The following is a 15,310-nucleotide window of genomic DNA, read 5'->3' on the forward strand; positions in this document are numbered from 1 at the left end:
GTAGCTGGGCCTGGCTTAAAACCTGCATTTCCCCCTATCAGGGATTTTTTTATAATAACGACGAGACGCTCGTTTCCGCCTTAACAATGGGAGTCGTCCCAAAGGCGGGAATGCAGGTAACAAGTTTAGGTTCAAATTAAGGACATAGAAACGCATTGGTCTTATTTGGACCGATTTTGGCGAGAGTGAAACCTCCTCCTCTATGTGGAGTGCGCATCGACGCAGCTGCAGGGAATAACGGGACTTCTTCTCAACACATTGCAGAGGTAAAGATGGTAGATGGATTTGTTTAGGTAACTGATCTACAACGTTACATTGAGTATGGTCTGTGATTCACTCAAGCATAAGATTGTCACTCAGCGTTATGAATTGATAACATAAAGGATACTTAGACTCCTTGCTCCGGCCAAATGGTACTACATGCCCACAGACACTAGTTTCTTCTCTGGCAGTGAGTCTGGATCTGAGTAACTCCCCAACCCGTCACTGAATGTGAACACATTCAGGGGGTCTGATTGGTCCAGAAACCGATGGGTTGGGCCAGAGCTAGAACATGTGGGTAAAGAGTAGAGGTCGACCGATTAATCGGCAGGGCCGATTTCAAATTTTCATAACAATCGGTAATTGGCATTTTTGGATGCCGATTACATTGCATTCCACGAGGAGACTGCCTGGCAGGCTGACCACCTGTTACGCGAGTGCAGCAAGGAGCCAAGGTAAGTTGCTAGCTAGCATTAAACTTATCTTATTAAAAAACAATCAATCAATCTTAACATAATCACTAGTTAACTACACATGGTTGATGATATTACTAGTTTAACTAGCTTGTCCTGCGTTGCAAATAATCAATGCGGTGCCTGTTAATTTATCATCGAATCACAGCCTACTTCGCCAAACGGGTGATGATTTAACAAGCGCATTCGCGAAAAAAGCACTGTCGTTGCACCAATGTGTACCTAACCATAAACATCAATGCCTTTTCTTAAAATCAATACACAAGTATATATATTTTTTAAACCTGCATATTTAGTTAAAATAAATTCATGTTAGCGGGCAATATTAACTAGGGAAATTGTGTCACTTCTCTTGCGTTTTGTGCAAGCAGAGTCAGGGTATATGCAGCAGTTTGGGCCGCCTGGCTCGTTGCGAACTGTGTGAAGACCATTTCTTTCTAAAGACGGTAATTCATTTGCCAGAATTGTACATAATTATGACATCACATTGCACAACCTTCAATGCAACAGCAATATTTAGACTTAGGGATGCCACCCGTTCGATAAAATATGGAACGGTTCTGTATTTCACAGAAAAAATAAACGTTTTGTTTTTGAAATGATAGTTTCCAGATTTGACCATATTAATGACCTAAGGCTCGTATTTCTGTGTGTTTTATATTATAATTAAGTCTATGATTTGACTGAGCGGTGGTAGGCAGCATCAGGCTCGTAAGCATTCATTCAAACAGCACTTTCCTGCGTTTCCCCAGAATCTATTCGCAATGCTTGAAGCACAGTGCTGTTTATGACTTCAAGCCTATCAACTCCTGAGATTAGGGTGGCAATACTATAGTGCCTACCAGAACTTGAGTAACTTCACCTGAAGAGTATAGCGGTCCTCTAAACTGCTCTCCATTCACTGTTAGTAATCTCTAATGCCAGCCACCAAATTCAATACTCTTATATCGTTGTTTGTTCTCCTTAATCAACCTGTTCAGAAGTTTCACAGGAGTCTTTCACGCATGCACAACTATTTCTGCAATGTACTGTACACCAAAATAGGAACGTCAGAGACATTGAATAGCTATGTTTCCTCATACATAGTTTCCTTTGCAACTCTCATGCCTTGGGTATGTAAAACCAAAGTTTCAAGGAGTTTTCCATGTCCAGTCTGTAATCCTTCCTAATAGGGGTCACAGTGACAGCAGCTTTTACACAGGTTGTTATTGTTTGGGGTTGACATACCACACTGGCTCAGCATTAGTGGAACACAGATATTTATATATCTTCTTATTTGAACTGCAGACTGATGTGCTATGCTGGAGAAGTTTATAAGCAGCAGCAATTGCTCTAGGGATGTCTTTAGGACAGCCCATACAACACACCTGGTGCCTTCAGTCCTCACTCAAAATATTCTGGCCATAACTAGACTTTACTTGGCTAGATTGATATGATTTTTTGACATGGATGCCCACTTGTAAAAAGTAAAAAAAGAGACCTGAAAAATAGATACGGATGACGTTCCTTATTCCAACTTTTCTACACGTGGTGGCAGCATTTAGCTATGATTCACTCGCATAACCAGTATAGTTAATAGTATCGCAATAGAAAATGTGAGCCCTATTTGGATCACCAAAAACGTTTTCCATGCAACAAATTAATATTACAATATATACAGTACCAGTCAAAAGTTTGGACACCTACTAATTTAAGGGTTTTTATTTTTACTATTTTCTACATTGTACAATAATAGTTAAGACATCAAAACTAGGAAATAACACATGGAATCATGTAGTAACCAAAAAAGTGTTAAATCAAAATATTTTAGATTGTTCAAAGTAGCCACCCTTTGCCTTTGACAAAAATTAGGCACACAAGTATTCCTTAAAATAGAACCTTTATTATATAAAAATGCTTTTGATACAAAAATTGTCACAAGTGTAAATTATACAAGGCATTTAAACACAAAACACAGGTTTGTTTGGGGAGCATCTACATACTGGCACAATGAAGTACAGCTGGAGTTGTCCCTATCCAGTAAGGACATGGCTTGAAATGGGCAGGGCAGCAGGTTGTGTTGTGGAGGTCTGAGGAACCTGTACAACCTCTGCTAGAAGCCAGAGGTGTTCAACATACAGATGGAAGCCTGACACTTTTGATCATATGATTTAATTTCACTTGTCAGCACCATGGTTAATTGCCTATACACAAATATACAAATGGCAGAGAAAAAGCTCAGAAAACAAGCACAAGAGGTATGAATTCAATATACATTTCCCTCTATGTAATTTTACATTCACTGTTCACATTTCTTAACTGGTTGGATAGTTCATTTAAGGAAGTGCTCAGTTTGACAATATTGCCAATCTTCAAAGTGAGACAATATAATGGAGCCATGATTTTACAGGTGCATGATATTCACCACTGATGAAATTCAATCTATAGTTAAGTTGAAAGGTTTGTGACGATAGTGAGGGTTTCACTACAATTGAATCTACAAACATAGTTTAGAAAAGATGGAATAGCTTTTACTAAACTACAGACATTTGTCTCATTGACAAAAGCTGAAATAAAAACAGTATTATTGTTTCAATAAATGGGAATAGTCAGTCTAGTATGTCACATGGACATTGCATAAGAGATTCATAATAGAGTTAAAAGGTTGTGCAAAACCTTGTCATTTCTGGTTGATAAATGCATCAACGATGAAGCTGGTCTTGTGAGTTATTCCATAAGCACTCCTTCAAAACAATTAACATGTATACATACTGTTCTACACAAAATTCTACACAAAAAATAATAATGTTACTAATTGAAACAGTTAAAACAGCTTAATGATCTATTGTCAAATTGTAATTGTTTTGTTGGGTGTTCTCATAATTCAGAGTAAAGTATATATGTACAGTAGCAGCAAACACATTTTTGGTAAACTCAAACAAAGACATGCTCAGGACCATTTCAATTAATAAGAGCATTTCATGGCTGTTGTGAAACATTTATGTACAATTCGTTTTTTTTTTTAAATTATTGTGGCTGGCCACATCACCAGTGTAACATTTTGAATGGAATATTTTCTCAAACCAATATTGGTGACTTCTTGTTCAAATTTCACTGTAAATTGGTACGTTTGAAGGAAGTTCTAAAGTACTTTGCTGAAAACTAAGAATTGTCAAAGGCCAATAGAATAGTCAAATTGAAAGTCTTCTAATTAGGAGGATACTCCATCTGAAACGAGGGTGGGAAACATGAAAAATAAAGACAAGTGATACAATTCACTGTACAACAACTTCACACTTGATCTGGCCCTATTCCATCCCCACTTTAACCCATGGCAATCAGTGGAAATGAATAAAATATAATTCTCATTTGTTTATATTTAAAATTATTTACAGACATGGCTATTTCTCTGGGTGTCATGAAGAGTCAGTGCATGGTGATGGGGGTGGGGGACAGAGGTGAAAGTAACTGCGCTCTGTGGATGGAGAAGGGGGGCAGCTCTCCTCTGCTGATAGGTACTGGCTCCGGGGAGTGGGGGGAGGAGGGTAGGGGTCAGAGTCTGAGTTTAGGTCCATGTAGTACTTGTTGCTCTTCCAACGACTTGTGGTGTAGTCGCTGTCACAGACGTCAGTGCTGCATGGGGTGGTGGGGGGTGCCACACCGCGCATTAGATAAGGCCTTTCAGGAGCAAGCATGGAGGAGAGAAAATACTTTTTATTTCACAACAGCAAAGAGGTGCCAATTTACATCAAGCTGACTGTTGCATAATATAAAGAGAAACTGATCAAGTGTGCCTTATCTCTTACCTGTAAGACCTGGTGGTGGAGGGACTGTTAGAGGAGTAGAAGATCTCTGCATTATACAGGGAGCGATCCGTGGCTGGAGAGGGAGGCGGGTTGAGCATCTGCAAATACAGAAAATAAAATACAAACCCTTACCCATTAAATTACAAACTTAAGTTTTGAGATTGTCCAGTAAAGTTCAAACAGGAGAACATGTACATTCCCCCCAGTTTAGAAATAATGTATGAGAGACACCGTGGAGAGGACAGGTGTTGGGTTCCTACGTGTAGGTCAAAGAGAGGGCAGAGAAGTTGGGTACATACCTGTGGATAAAAGGCTCCCTTAGTGCTGGAGGAGCTGCTTGAGGAGGCCCCTGTCACATGGTTCCTGTCATAGAGTGGTGCCCCACTACAGCTGCTCCCCATCAGACTGACAGAACTCATCATAGACTTCCCACACGAGATACCTAAGAAACAACAAAACAGTCAAATACAGTGAGTGCAACTACCTGCTTCAGCATGTAAATACTATCCTTTTACAGTACAGGCCATATCTATACACGCATCCATTTGATCTGCAGTTTTCAGTGTTGTGTAATAGCCAACCTTTACCTGAGAAGGTTCCGTGCTGTGAGCTGCTGGGGGCGATGAAGTTGAGGGGTACGTGTGAGGTGCCACTGATGTAATCATGGGGGAAGGCTCCGTTGGGACCTTTGTAACGGCGGCACACCACCCGCTGGCACACAAAGTACATCCCTCCCATCACAAACACTGACAGGATGATGCCAATGACTGGGCCGATGGTGCTGGTGTGAGATGGTGATTGAACGTCACTTGACGGGGGTGTGAGGAATTCTACAAGACGGGCAAAGACATTACAACAGGTTTAACGGACTGCTGCCAAGTATGACTAGTCAGTTAAATCAATGTGGTATTATAGATGGATTGACTGGTTTCTCCTTACTGGAAAAAAAATGACAATAGTGTAAATTCCGAACTCCCTTGATTTTCTCAAGTGACTGAGTGAAGTTAAACACACCACAGAAGAGCTCGTCAGAGTTGTCAGCACAGTCATTGTAGGAGTCACACTGCTGTTTCTTCAGGATGCACTGCTTGTTGTTGCAGCGGAACTGGTTGGGCAGGCATATGGCTGAGGGGAGGAGAGCAGAGCAAAGTCCACGTTACAAGACTTGGCATATCATCAAATCAATACAAACAACAAGGTTGCTGGTGGTGGTGATAGTACAATCTCCCAGTATTAAAGGTCAACTGCCCTTTAGGCCGTTTAAATTCAGAGAAGTTGATTCTATGAAGCAGAAACATTTATTCTAGTGTAAAAATTAAGCACAAAGTGTAAATAGCATCATTTGTCAGTCCGTCTTGTCCAAAACTGAGTTTTGTAAGTGAGTTCGTCACGACTTACTGGAGGGTTGGGTATGATTACGATCATGCCCACTAACACGAGAAGCAGCTGTGCACTCTCCAACCATAGCAGCCAGAACTTCCAGACAGCGAGACAGACCTGCCCATTACACAGCGCCTCTGACTTGTTTACATAAGACAACACGTTGCCAATGTTATGTTGAAATAACCCTTGGCCCTAAGCCCTTTATGGAGTGGCCACATGCTGATGTGTTTGACAGTGTCAATCACTAACGCAGGCCACCTTTTGGGGCAAAATGAGAATTAAGACAATCAAAGCGCATTTGTATCCCAACTGCAACTTGTCAATATTCCAAAACCCACTGACTAGTTTTCCATACACATTTTTTAAACTTGAGAAACACTGGACCAAACACCTTAGCTTGATGTAAAATTGCGTGACTAAGCTAAAATGTCTAAATTAATTACAGATTTATTGATTTCTCTTAGATTAATTCATCTTATTTTGAGGAAGTGGCTGTTGTTGCTACGGTGACTCAGGAGGGACAAACTGTACCTGCAAGGGTACGATATGGGAACATAACACGCCCACATCCAAGATAACTCATTTGGCTTTAGTCATGGCCGCTAGCATTTCTTAATGAGCAATCTTCAAAACTAGGTCATCGCCCTTTAATCCCTACGACATTGGTGTATGTTTACTGAACTGGAAGTGTTTTTATTTATTTTATTCCACCTTTATTTAACCAGGTAGGCCAGTTGAGAACAAGTTCTCATTTACAACTGCGACCTGGCCAAGATAAAGCAAAGCAGTGAGACAAGAACAACAACAGAGTTACACATGGGATAAACAAACGTACAGTCAATAACACAATAGAAAAATCTGTATACAGTGTGTGCAAATGAAGGAGGGAAGACAATAAATAGGCCAGTGGTGAAGTAATTACAATTTAGCAATTAACACTGGAGTGATATATGTGCAGATGAGGATGTACAAGTAGAAATACTGGTGTGCAAAAGAGCAGAAAAACAAATATTGGATGAGGTAGCACCCATGACCAGCTCTGAAACCAGATTGCATAGCGGAGAAGGTACGGTGGGATTCGAAATGGTCGGTGATCTGTTTGTTCACTTGGCTTTAGAAAGGCAGGGCAAGATGGATATAGGTCGAATCTAAGACGATACGAAAGATAGGTTGAACAGACTAGTAATAGGGGCTGCAACAATGGCAGCAGATAATTTTTAGAAGAGAGGGTCCAGATTGTCTAGCCCAGCTGATTTGTATGGGTCCAGATTTTGCAGCTCTTTCAAAACATTTGGGTGAAGTGGGTAGGGGGGCTTGGGCCAGTTGCTGTTGGGTTCATTTATTTTCAGACCTGGGGGGTGCAAAGCTGTTGGCTGGGGTAGCCAGGTGGAAAGCATGGCCAGCCGTAGAGAAATGCCTCTTGAAATTCTCGATTACCATGGATTCATCAGTGGTGAAAAGTGTTTCCTAGTCTCAGTGCAGTGGGCAGCTAGGAGGAGGTACTCTTATTCTCCATGGACTTTAGTGTCCCAAAACTTTTTGGAATTAGTGCTGCAGGATGCAAATGTCTGTTTGAAAAGGCTATAAGAACGGGTCATCTTGTGGTTTGGGAACAGAGAATAAAAGGATCAGATTTCTGGGCGTGGTAGAATAGATTCAGGGCATAGTGTACAGACGGGTATGGTAGAGTGCGAGTACAGTGGGGGTAAACCTAGGCATTGAGTGACGATGAGAGAGGTTTTGTCTCTGGAGGCGCCAGTTAAGCTAGGTGTGGTCTCCGCATGTGTGGGGGGTGGGACAAGGGGGCTATCTGAGGCATGTTGAGCAGGACTAGGGGCTCCGCAGTAAAATAAAACAATGAGAGCTACCCTAAACAGTATACAAGGCATATTGACATTAGAGAAAGGCATAAAGCAATCACAGGTGTTGATTGGGAGAGCTAAGGCAACAACGTGTGAGACAACGGGTAAACAGCTAGGACAACAACAACAACGGGTAAATGGCGATGAATGGGCAGAGAGGATCAGTTAGCTAGACACAGGGCCTGAGTTCGAGGCTGGGGCCGACAGATAAACAAAATGAAGTACTGTGTTAATGAACAGTCCAGCAGGCATCAGCTGTGTAGCCGAGTGATCATAGGTTCCGATGAAACAGGGAGCCGTTCGGTAGTCGATTACTATGCTAGGCGAGCGGGAGACATGGCGTTCAGGAAGCTAGCGGGCCCGGGGCTAGCAGATGGATCATCACCAACATCCACGGGTGAGAGCACATCGGCTGATTTACATCAGCAGACCAGTGGTGATCGATTGGTGGGGCTCAGTGTCGACAAAGGGTCCTTGCCAATTGGCAAGAGAGGTATTGTAGTTGGTGTACTTCGTTTGCTAGCCGGGAGATGGGCCTAGCTCGAGGCTAACTGGTGCATGCTTCTGGACAAGGGCGTTAGCTACAAAAACCACTCAGTAGCAACTAGCTAGCTGCAAAGATCCGGTGTAATGGTCCAGAGCTTGCGGCAGGAATCCGGTGATGTAGTGGGAAAAAAAGAAGTCTGATATGCTCAGGGCTGATATTGCGCTGTGCAGACTGGCAGGTATTATCCGGGCTAAAGCGTCTGGAGTCCGAGCTAAAGGGAAAGACTGCTAGCAGTGGCTAACAATGACTAAATTGCTAGTAGCTAATTAGCTGGCTAGCTGCTGATGGAGATTCCAGTTATAAGATCTAAAGAATAGCAGATCCGTACCACATTGGGTGAGGCGGGTTGCAGGAAGGTATATTTAATTCAAAAATGGAAAAAAATAGTGAAATGTATACAAAAAAATTAAAAATGACTATTTACATAGGACTAAAACGTCTTACTGCTGCGCCACCTTGGAAGTATGGATGTGTCAATATTGTGCATAAAGTCAGTTGAGTGAACGTACTGTCACAGTCCTGTTCATCGGAGTTGTCTGCGCAGTCTGGCTCTCCGTTGCAGCGTAGCTGAGCATCCACACACTGGCCCTTGTCACACTGGAACTGGATTGCCGAGCACACGGGGCAGTTCTCCTCGTCACTGTTGTCATCACACTCAGCGACGCCGTCACAGTGCCATGCCATGGGGATGCAGTCAATGTCGCCCGTGGCACAGGTGAACTGCTCTGTGGAACAGGTGGGTGGGTCTGAAGTGGGAGGGGGGAGGAGTTTAGATTCAGAGCCAATGCCTGGTGTTATACTTGACTTATTGTGTATCGCACATCGTTATTGAATGTGTTACAGCAGCAGCTGTACCTCCACAGATGAGCAGGTTGGGCAGCAGGACCAGGTGCATGGGACAGGAGCAGCGAGGTGTCCCGTCTCCTTTGGCGATGCAGATGTGTGAGCAGCCTCCGTTGTCACGGGAACAGGGATGAGAAGCTGTGGAGGAGAGGAAGGAGAAGACGTGGACATTGAGTTTTTGCCCCTGGAGAGTAACGGAACTCTGTTGTAGTAAAGCACTGCATCACACATTGATGTTTTCCAAAAGGATTTGTTATCAGCTGAGGCAATAGGAAGTGGCTAAACACAGGCTCCTCCAGGTGCCTTACCAAACTCTGTAGGATCCATGTCTTCCACAGCGTGAATGCTGGTGAGGTAGGCAATGCGGCCCTGGATACGGGTCCTCTTCTCCCCAATCAGCTTGTCCACCCTCTCGATCATCTGCTGCTGTCTGTCGATCCAGTACAGATGCTCCCCCAGCACTGTCAGACCCATGGGCTGCAGGATGTTAGAATCCTGGAGGACGATCCGATTGGCTCCTGGGAGAAGGAAGAGGAATGACCTCCGAACAAGGGTAGTATGCACCAAACAATAGATACCCTATCCTATATCTCACATCAAAGACAGTGTATCCTCCCAAATGCATTTATTTTCAGACCATTAGGTGTTCCTTCATAAGTTCTAAACTTTATCATAGAAAATAAAGGTAATAACTTTAGACACCATCACTAAAACCAGTTTGACTAATATTCAATAACTGTTGCCAAACATGGTCTGCCAAAGTAAAGATACTCTCTTGTATAACTACAGTCGGTGCATAAATGGTGCATAGATGGCCTGGAGAAATCAGTCTGGATGCTGTCTTGTTCATATCTAGTCCAGACTTCAGAGGCAGGGGGATTTATTTAACACTAGAAAGGCCAAGGGGATCATTTTGAGCCAATATGAATTGAAATGGAAATTTCTCTGCCATTTTAAAGTCATGCCCCCCTCTGTTCTGGACTTCTCCTAAAATAAGTCTATTTAACACACATACAGTGTACAAAACATTAGGAACGCCTTCCTAATATTGAGTTGCACCCCCTTTTGCTGGCCCATGTTGACTCCAATGCTTCCCACTGTTGTGTCAAGTTGGTTGGATGTTCTTTGGGTGGTGGACAATTCTAGATACACACAGGAAACTGTTGAGCGTGAAAAACCAGCCGCGTTGCAGTTCGACACTCAAACCGGTGCGCCTAGCACCTATTACCATACTCCGTTCAAAAGGTACTTAAATCGTTTGTCTTGCCCATTCACCCGGTGAATGGCACACATACACAGTCCATGTCTTAATTGTCTAAATTCTTCAACCGGTCTCCCCCCCCTTCATCTACACTGATTTGAAGTGGATTTAACAAGTGACATCAATAAGGGATCATAGCTTTCACCTGGTCAGCCTGTCATGGAAAAAGAATGCGTTCCTGATGTTTTGAATTTTGATATCAAACAGAATTGTTATAAACAGTTGTTTTGCACGAAAAAGTGACCTTTTCATATCATCGTAGTGTCACAGGAAGGCAAGACTTGATTTCTATATAGTATCAGAAAAAGTAGATTCTGATGTTTTTTTAAAACACGTACCATTGCCAAATAACTCTAAAGACTGAAGAGATGAGCCCTATTTCAAAATATCACAATTCCATCCACTCCACAGCCTACAGTAACAAACTAATAAAAATGCTATTGTGTTCTTCATAAACACAACCAAAGTATTATTTTCCCGATAACATTCTAATGAATACAATTTCATGTATGCTTAGTCCAAATGACTCCTCATTGGCCCGAAGGGGGGTCCAAAGAGGCCAGGCTTTCAGACGTATTAAGGAAGATGGGTAGACTATTTTAGACCACAAACTGTGTTTGGATTCGAGGAACATTGTCATTTTCCATGGCACTGCTGTGTACTGCTGAGAATGAGAGACGTAAATAAATGCTGTCAAAACTGATAAACCATAGCAACAACAGCTTTTCAGATGATCAGCAGTGTTTGAGTGCTGATGCTCTGGATCTAGAATGGCTGTCCACACTTCTGTAGCATTGGGACTCACCAGTGAGGTCACTGCTCTCAATGCGTTTCAAGTCAGCGTCCACCCAGAAGAGTTTCCCCAGCTTGTTGTCCAGGGCCAGGGCTACAGGCCGGATCAGGCCCGTGGTGAACAAAGACTCCCTCTCCGTCCCATCCAGAGACGCTCCCTCGATCTTAGCAGAGCGATCCTGCATGGTCGTGAAATACATATATCTACAGGAGAGATGGAGGCAGTAAGAAAAAACAACACTGACAGACATTTGAACAGTTGCTGCCCAAACCTTAAACCACCAACTGTGTACAGGATTTTAGACATTAGTCAACATTGACAGATATATTAATCACACTACAACATGGAAATCAGCCAGAGAGATCTACTGATAGATAAATAACAGTTGAGGTATGTGTTTTGATAGGTGGGCAGGGCAGCCTGTATTATACTGTGCTGGGTGTAGACAAGAGCGCAGGGCTGTTCAGTTGGCCCCCCTCTCAGAGCCTGGAGGAGTAGAGGCTATTACTGGGCTGTGTGGGCCTTTCCGGTTTGTTACTTCTATCAGCTTTGATAAGAACCTCCCTTAACACCTGTTTAGACAGAGAAGACTTGAAGGAAGAAACGCTTGTCTGTTTGTAATTTGGTTCTGCTTCTTCAGTTTGGTTCTGCCTCTTCAAGTCAAAAGGGAACAATTTTTTTATATCAGTCTGAGTGTAATCAGTTGAAGTGTAAATGTAGAAGCCGTCACTTCTCAAGGAAAAGTGGGAGAAAACAAATGAACCCTGACTGCTCTTCAACCTGCCTGTAACCTTTTGAGACTGTCTGTATTGAGCTCGGCCAAATATCTTCAATGTCTATCTAGTGCTTTCCAGGCCCATGGAGAGACAAGCAACTGAATGCAACTTTCAAATCGGATAAAAACAGCTTCAAGATCATGTCAAATTATAAAAATTGTCAAGCTGATTGCTAACAATATTCAGTTTTAGATTTTTGGGATTAAACGTCTCATGTTGATTAGTTTACGCCGGGTCACTCCTATGAGAGAAGTCACCTCCGCCACATCCAAGTCAAACCATATAGGAGAGCCCCAAATAGAACGTAACATGGAGGACGGCCACATCAATAATGAGCATCACAATTACAGTGCAGCCTGCCAGGCCCTGACCTACGGCCCTGACCATACTACTGCACCACTGGAGAGGAGAAAGTAGTGCAGGCAGAACAGTAAACACAACCATCTGCTGCACACATGGCCTGACATTCTCAGCCTCATACTTACTTGGGGCTGTGGTTCCTTCCCTGCCCTATCGAAGGAAAATAAACACCGTTCCACAGAGTCTCCTATGTCAAATTGTCAACACCACATCACTAAACACCTGATCACCCACTAATTACTCTGCTGCTTGGAGGAGTGCCACACCCAGTCCCTGATCTGCCCGCCAGCCAACTGCTATATTTACACACATACAAGTGGCATCGCTCACTTGAAAATATTTCATAAGGGGACACTGAACTATTTTGGAAGTCCTGTATATTTTCAAAAGCTTTCAAGTGAGTGAGTTCCCTCGGTTTTTCATTCCCAAGTCCACCACATTTGGGGTAGATTTGAAAACCGAGCCTGGGAGATTTGAAATAGAAATGTTGCCATCCCTAAATCCAGTTATTGAGTCAGTCTGCCTCTATCTGCATAAAAAACTGTTGCCTCGAGCTGCAACAGTATGAACCAGGCAGCACTTTGTTTTCCAGTCTCCTCTTTGATACAACACTTCCCTCCTCACCCTTTTTCTGCGTTGACTACAATGGCTCTGGGTTTGTCATGTTCATCTCGCAGCACCACGCCCACGGCGTCTCCGTCCAGGCGCTGGAGGTTGATGGTATTGGTGGCCTCACAAGTCCAGTAGACAGTACGGCTGTAGGTGTCCAGGCTCAGGTCGTGGGGCTGTTTGTCAGGCTGCTGCAGGTGGGTGGAAGTGGTGGACACCACCACTGACGACTGGAGGATGAAGGAGATAGATATTAAATCAGAGAAAGGGCCTATAATTGTGAAAGGTTTCACACTGTCGACAAAAGATATGCGAGTGTTCAAACAAATGTATTTGTGCATGATGGCTGTACTGATGTCAATTAAATTAAGTTCTATAACTCCCTCAACTTTATATGCATGTAAACTAGAATGTAATTGAAAAACATTAATATACACAATATACTATATGCATTTTAAGTGTGTATGTAAAAGCAGGTAAATATATCGTTCTCTTTATTAGCATGACTCACTTGTGTGCCATCGTCGCGGGCCCTCCTGATGTTCTGCCGCCCGTCCACCCAGTAGACCAGGTGGTCTAGGGGGTCGTAGCTGATGGCCCGGACGTTGCGGAGGACGTGGATGGGAAGGATGATGTCGGGGCTCTGCTCACCCAGAACCATGCGGCTGATTGAGGCCTTCTGGCTGAACAGGAGGAAGCTAGAGGGGGCTGGAGGGGGGGAGGGGTCAGAGGTTAACAGGCCCAATCCAAACATTTGAATCTCCCCTTCTCGCTCACTCTCTGTCCCCTCCCTCTATATCTCTTCCTCCCTCTCTCCTTCCAACCTTTCCATGACTCAGGATGTTGTAATCAGCTTACTAGAATGCAGTAATCAGTGGTCCACAGAGACCAGGGAAGTATGCAGCAGTAAGAAAGAAAAAGACATGTAGAAACACATCCCATGCCAAGACCAGAGGAATGCTCAGTCTGTGATATGTGCACAGCAACCTCCTTTCTAACACTTGTCCACATCAGGCCTCAGTGAAAGTCTGAGGTCAGCTCATGGTATGATTCAGACAGACAAGTGTTATGAGGTTTTGTATGGCCACGGGCTGTAGACACACCTGGATTTGATTAAGACAATACATCCTTCTAGAGAAAAGACGTTGTAAAATACACTGACTCACCTACTCTTAACGCAGAGATTCAATTTCCAACTTACAGTAAAATGTCCACAGGAGATTAGTGCATATGTCTCAAAACAGAATAAACTATGACTGTACCAACACACTAAATACAACACTGAACCAAACTAAAAACATAACTCAACAACCCCCTGTCAATGCCGGCCCTGGTCGTTTCTCTACTCACAGCTGCAGTTCCTGCTGTTTGAGTCCAGGATGTAGTGGGACGCACAGCGGCACTGGGAGCCGGCGGGCGACGCCAGGCACAGGTGGGCACAGTTGCCGTTGTTCTGGGAGCAGTCATTGGCACCGTCCTGGCGAGAGGAGTGGAAGACCAAGATGTCCATGACGTACTCCAGGTGTCCCTGGACCATGGTGCGGTTCAGCCCAGAGCGTTTGTCGGCCCGCTCGATGCTGCGCAGGTTCCAGTCTGTCCAGTAGATGTAGTCCCGGTACTGGGTCAGACCGAACGGATGAGGGAGGTCGTCAGCCACTATCTCCCTCTGCAGACCTGGGTGAAACATGATTATTAATATATAGATTATTGAAGATCTGAGAATATTGATGTTAACCACAGCAATATGATATTTGTACAGTAATATTGGGGGGGGAAAGGAGAATGGACATGAATGAATATTGGTGTCAACCACAGCGATATTACAGAGTTTTATGCTCATCATGTATCATCAATCATAAACTACAGAGGGGTTGGAGAAGAGCTTGACTACTGTATGCATTTACCTTGCATGTTGGTTGACTCTATCATACAGGTGTCCAGGTCGGTCCAGTAGAGTCTCTGGTCGATGTAGTCGATGGTGAGGCCGTTGGCTCTGCCCACTTTGTCCACTAGGGTCATTATGTTGCTGCCGTCCATGTGGGCCCTGGCGATCCTGGGCTTGCCTCCCCACTCTGTCCAATACATGTAGCTGAGGAGACACACAGAGCTGCTTTTAACATAGTAGAACGAGCCCATATTAGAGGTCGACCGATTAATCGGAATGGCCGACTAATTAGGGCCGATTTCAAATTTTCATAACAATCGGTAATCAGCATTTTTGGACACCGATTATGGCTGATTACATTGCACTCCACAAGGAGACTGCATGGCAGGCTGACCACCTGTTACGCGAGTGCAGCAAGGAGCCACGGTAAGTTGCTAGCTAGCATTAAACTTATCTTATTAAAAAACAATCA

The 15,310-nt window shown here is 43.7% G+C and overlaps 1 protein-coding gene across 2 annotated transcripts in view; it reads right to left on the reverse strand.

Annotated features, from left to right (window-relative positions):
* Positions 1–2,596: 2,596 nt before the first annotated feature.
* LOC139539753 (low-density lipoprotein receptor-related protein 5-like) overlaps positions 2,597–15,310 on the reverse strand; it is an 83,698-nt gene continuing 70,984 nt past the window's right edge. For both annotated transcript variants that reach the window (XM_071343009.1, XM_071343011.1), the window contains 13 exons: positions 14,858–15,042; positions 14,304–14,627; positions 13,465–13,661; positions 12,969–13,183; positions 11,221–11,411; positions 9,463–9,672; positions 9,167–9,292; positions 8,821–9,057; positions 5,534–5,644; positions 5,107–5,349; positions 4,819–4,961; positions 4,520–4,617; positions 2,597–4,391 (listed from right to left, as the gene is read on the reverse strand). In XM_071343009.1, the coding sequence (XP_071199110.1) occupies positions 4,130–4,391; positions 4,520–4,617; positions 4,819–4,961; positions 5,107–5,349; positions 5,534–5,644; positions 8,821–9,057; positions 9,167–9,292; positions 9,463–9,672; positions 11,221–11,411; positions 12,969–13,183; positions 13,465–13,661; positions 14,304–14,627; positions 14,858–15,042 (2,542 nt within the window). In that variant the 3' untranslated portion in view covers positions 2,597–4,129. The remainder of the gene's footprint in view (positions 4,392–4,519; positions 4,618–4,818; positions 4,962–5,106; positions 5,350–5,533; positions 5,645–8,820; positions 9,058–9,166; positions 9,293–9,462; positions 9,673–11,220; positions 11,412–12,968; positions 13,184–13,464; positions 13,662–14,303; positions 14,628–14,857; positions 15,043–15,310) is intronic.

The sequence above is a fragment of the Salvelinus alpinus genome, chromosome 15, assembly GCF_045679555.1.
Source record: "Salvelinus alpinus chromosome 15, SLU_Salpinus.1, whole genome shotgun sequence".
Taxonomy (NCBI): domain Eukaryota; kingdom Metazoa; phylum Chordata; class Actinopteri; order Salmoniformes; family Salmonidae; genus Salvelinus; species Salvelinus alpinus.